The sequence below is a fragment of the Nannospalax galili genome, unplaced genomic scaffold (assembly GCF_000622305.1).
Source record: "Nannospalax galili isolate Female #2095 unplaced genomic scaffold, S.galili_v1.0 scaffold1725, whole genome shotgun sequence".
Lineage (NCBI taxonomy): Eukaryota > Metazoa > Chordata > Mammalia > Rodentia > Spalacidae > Nannospalax > Nannospalax galili.
In genome coordinates this window covers 64,318-69,601 of record NW_008352439.1, presented here as the reverse complement: position 1 = coordinate 69,601, position 5,284 = coordinate 64,318, and the positions used below count along the sequence as shown (strand labels likewise).

General features: G+C 34.5%; 1 protein-coding gene and 1 pseudogene across 1 annotated transcript; both read left to right on the top strand.

The window, feature by feature from the left end:
* The first annotated feature begins 1,612 nt into the window (after window positions 1-1,612).
* LOC103747106 (olfactory receptor 14C36) lies at window positions 1,613-2,557 on the top strand. The gene has a single exon (XM_008849419.2). The coding sequence runs from the start codon at window positions 1,613-1,615 to the stop codon at window positions 2,555-2,557; it is 945 nt and encodes a 314-aa protein (XP_008847641.2).
* Window positions 2,558-4,860: 2,303 nt separating this feature from the next.
* LOC103747105 overlaps window positions 4,861-5,284 on the top strand; it is a 20,048-nt pseudogene continuing 19,624 nt past the window's right edge.

Genomic DNA, 5,284 nt, shown 5'->3' with positions numbered 1-5,284 from the left:
AAGAAGTAATGACAAAGAGCATATCCTCAAGGAAATCATACAAATGTGTTATAGGGTGAAAACATAGACTGAGTTCCTATTATCTAGGGGAGTGGGAAGATTTAAAGCATGGTAAATTGGGAAATAGTTTTGTAAGTACTGAGAAAGTTTCTGTAGCAAAATTAGAGATGACATGGATTTAGGATCTAGTGTAAAAAATATCAATATATTCATGGAAAATTTTAATTCTTGTGATAGAAAGAAAATTTAGATACTAAAAATATACCACCTTTTAATTAGTAATTCATAGTGATAACTTCATTAAGATTTCATGGTATCATATACCACATATTTGAAAAATCACCACAAACATTAAAATTTCATTATTCCTTATGGAAATATACTCTTCAAGGATTTATTCATTCTGTCATGACCACAGTCTCCCAATGTAGTCATGACCAAAATCATTTTCCGTAAAATTATAGTTTAGTACATTTTTAAAAAGGGACACAAATCAGATACTGATTCTTACCACACTTAGATGCCATGCCATTTCCAGCTTGTCAGAAATATGAGGAAACATGAACACAGTATCTGTGTTTGTCTTGAGAAAGGTCCTGAAAAGAAATACAGGGACAATGATCAGTGCGCAGATCACAGTTCGAAAGCACAAGGCAGCACTTCCTACTGTGCAATCAAGTCAGTCAAACTTGGAGTCCAATATAAAATCAAGAACAACAACAAAATACTGTCAGGGATGCAAAGTTGTTTACGTGTAAAGTTGGTTTTGCTCCAGGTTCTAGATATTTAATAAACATTAGTCAAGGTTTTGCTAAGCCTGTATTGTGTACACATAATCCCAATAGTCAAACACTATTTTTAAATAATAGAGATTAATATCTATAGCTTTATTGAATTTCAGCAAAATGAGAATTTTCTCTAAGAGGAGGAAATTCTGCCTCAAACATGAAAGTATAACTGACACATGTTCCAGGCTCCTGGCCTATTCTGCAGATCTCAGAATTCCTAGAAGGCAGTGTGTTTGTTAAAACCTCCCTTCACTCTAGTATATCTACGTCTCTCTTTTCCTCTTTTCCAAACTATCTTGTCCCAATATGTCTGTCATCTTTCACTTTCATCACTTTTTCCCTCCATCCTTCCTCCTATAGGTATTCCTGTGTATGATGAACACATTCATAGAACAAAAAAAACCTATATGCAGATATAAATATATAATAATTGCATTTAAAAACATTAATTTTTATAGATTCCATAGCTAAAATTCTCTAGCCATTCCTGATGGATGCTAATAATTCATTTATTCTAGAAATGTGCCTATAAAATAAATTTAATATTCATTAAGATACTAAATTTCATGAGATGGATATTATTATAAAAACTGATAAACCACGCTTAGCATTATGCCATACAATTAGATGGACTGCACAATATATCTTAGGATCTGTATACAGTAACTATTACCACAGTAAAAGTATGTACAGGCCGAAGCAAGAAATATTTGATTTTTCACTCTTGTAGGTCATTTTTAGTGAATAGAAGTAAGTAAAGTCAAGGGAAAAAGTAGTCATTTGTTATTTTATGCTTGTTCTCTTTCAATACTTACCATTTTCAGATGAACTTGCAACTTCAGACTATACCGAATTCCACCATGGTGACTGAGTTTCTCCTTGAATTTTTTGCTGAGACATGGGACCTCAGGCTCCTGATAAGCATGCTGTTTCTGCTGATGTACCTGGGCAGCCTGCTAGGGAACCTAACCATCATTATGGTTTGCACCATTGACCAAAACCTCCAAACACCCATGTACTTCTTCCTCAGGAATCTGTCAATTTTAGACATGTGCTATGTTTCTGTCACAGTCCCCAAAGCATGTGTCAACTCTCTCACTGACAACAGGGGCATATCTGTGACTGGATGTTCTGCACAGATCTTCTTAGTCATATTTTGTGCATGTGTAGAGATTCTATTTCTCACCGTGATGGCCCAAGACCGCTATGTGGCCATCTGCCAGCCCCTCCTCTACCCTGTCATCATGAACCACCAATTCTGTGTTCAGATGACTCTGGCCTCCCTACTCCTTGGTCTTGTCATAGCAGGTTCACACACCGTGAAAACATTCCAGTTGTCTTTCTGTCATTCTAACCTGGTCTCTCAATTCTTCTGTGGCATCCCTGCTCTGTTGAAGCTCTCTTGTTCAGACACCTTTAACAACAAACTCTTCATTCTTCTAACTGCCCTCATCATTGATGGTGGCTGCTTAACTTTCATTTCTGTATCATACATTCACATATTTTCAACTGTGTTGAACTTTCCTCTCAAAGGAGAGAGAGGAAAGGCCTTTTCCACCTGTGTCCCTCACATTATTGTTGTTTCCCTGTTCATTGCCTCAGGTGCCTTTGTTTATCTAAGAACTCCAGTTACCTCAGAAGTGATTCAGGACATGATTCTGTCTGTGCTTTATACCATTGTTCCACCCTTCTTAAATCCTGTTATCTACAGTCTAAGAAATAAACAGATAAAGGAAGCTGTGAGGAAAATAATGTTGAGAATTATTTAGCCCCTAAAATAATAAAGGTCAGTTTAGAATGCTCTTAGAATGTCACTGAAAGTCAAACTGTTCAAATGTACTCCTTTTCTTAAATTTGTATGTTATACATTTCAACTGCCAAATTGTTAGAACCTCTGATATATTTATTATAACAGTTGTCTGAGGCCTTTTGCTCTACTATCAAGGAACTCAAAATTTGTTCATAATGTATTATTTTGAATATCTCAATGATGTACAATATGAATATTTGATACATTCATATAATATATGATAAAATTAGATTATTCTACACTTACACTCATGGAATATATGTTTTAGTTTTTGTAGGATTTTATAGCATTTGGAAACTCTAGTGAAAAGCTATGTCTAAATGTTCACTGCAAATACTTATAGTTTAATACCATCCAACATTATAATTTAATACCTACTATTTATTACTCATTATATATTTATCTAAGTTGATGATTTCTTAAAAGATACACTGATAAAATATAGCACTGATTTATACAGCCACCTTGCTGATGAATACAGTAATGCTTTTTAAAATAAATATATAACTCAATAGGATGCTCATAGTGACATAAGTGCCTTGGTTTAAATGCATTAAAAAACAAGATCATGCAGAATATATATGTATGTGTGTGTGTGTGCATGTGTGTATTTAAGTAACACTCATGTTTCAATTCAATCCATTTGAAACATGAAAAACTGCTTGTCCTCAATAGGAAAATGAAAAAAAATTTATTTCACCTCTTTGTCCAAATGATGAAAGACAGTCTTCTTTTGAGGATGGATGCATTTCCACCTTAACTATTATTTAACCACTCCATGCTCAAATACCCATTTTTAGCAAGACAAAACCACTAGGCACAATTGTATTTATTATGGTTTCTCTCACTAGGACAATTCTCATGCATTTTCTGAATAAAATGTTCAATAAAGCATTTATGAGTAGATAACCAGATAAGTAGCACTTACATTAATTATAAACCCATATGAATTGTAATTATTTAATTTAACTGTCTCATAATGTAAATTTAATTGTCTGCTTTTGACTAATGTTTGTAGAATGGGTCAATTATCTCTGAAAAACATTCAATATCATAACTTTGAAGAAATTTGAATAAAAAAGTGCGAAAAAAAACCTTCCCCACAAATTATATATGGTATTCTTTCAAAGTATTTCAAGACAGGTTTTGTTCTGCTATGAATTATTTAAAAGTATAGAATTTGGCTTTACCATTGGGTTGGACTATTGATTGATTTTCTCCCTTAGCAGATTGCATAGTATCCTCTCCGACTAGATGAGCTAGTTTTCAGGGAAGAGGCTTCCATGTCAGTCCCAGCTCTGTTGCTCCAAATACTGTTACGAAAATCTGTCCTGTCTTTCCTATGTTAAGACTTACAAAAATCTCAATCAATTAATTTAGTTTTTGTCACTATTTGGCTTTACCATTGGGTTGGACTATTGATTGATTTTCTCCCTTAGCAGCTTGCATAGTATCCTCTCCAACTAGATGAGGTAGTTTTCAGGGAAGAGGCTTCCAGGTCAGTCCCAGCTCTGTTGCTCCAAATACTGTTACAAAAATCTGTCCTGTCTCTCCTATGTTAAGACTTACAAAAATCTCAATCAATTAATTTAGTTTTTGTCATTCATTAAGGTCATAGGTCATTATTAAAGAAATTCTATATATAATAGTGAATAATCAAAATAGGCTCTATCTTGTTTGTGGACACTTATAAAGAAGGAGACATGCCTGACAACTTAGGTCTTATCAAAGAGAAAAAAGACAAAATATGACAATACCTCTTTCTATGTGGTCACTCATGAGCAGAGAAAAAGAAAATATGTTCCTTTTATTCCTACATAGGTTTAAAGACATCACTGGTCTATATCCGTGTGAATAATATCTCAACGAAAAAACGTATCTGATGGTTTTATGCATTCAAGCCTGGCTTAAAGTTAAACTGGATGATAAAATAAAATTACTGCTTCTTGAGTTCCCTGAAAACTGAACACCTCAAATCTCCTCCCTGTACCATGTCTCCCTTCTAATATTTGTTCCAGGCCAATTCTTGCTCTTCTGCCTCAGATCTTTAGAGTAGCTTACTATGCCAGACTACCCTAATCCTCTTAAATATCCACAGGCTCTCCCTACCAACAACTTGCCACTGGCATCCTTATCAGCCTGACAAAGATTCCCACTCTCACACAATACTACCCTGGGTAAGCAGACCCCCAAATGTGTCTTGATTCCCCTGCAATCTGAGCACCTCTACTCACCCCTCTATACACTATCCCTGTTCTAGCCATGGACCCACACCTACTCCTGCTCTGTAATCTCAGATCTCCGTACTCCCCTAGCAGACAAGAAGAGGTAACGTAACAGACAAGAAGAATTAACAAATAACAAAATTCAGCTTAAGAATTAATGATATTGAGAACGAATGAATGAATGAATGAATCTAAGAGCTGGTTCTTTGAAAAGTTAAGCAAGATATGCAGATCATTAACCCAGTTAAACAAAAGAAAGTGCAAGTACAAATTTATAAAATGAGAGTTGAAAGAGGAAACATCACAACAGAGACCCAAAAATAAAATCCTGACATTATAAAAGAATAAGAAAAGAAACCTACACTCTATTAGATTTGAAAGTCTAAGAAAGGGACGATTTTTTTAAATTCATGGAAACCACAAAAGTTAAACCAAAAAGAGATCAACAGCTTAACTTTTCA

What these genes read in the sequence shown, in the direction of transcription:
- LOC103747106 (XM_008849419.2), top strand. Translation starts at nt 1,613, where the DNA reads ATGAACTTGCAACTTCAGACTATACCGAATTCCACCATGGTGACTGAG.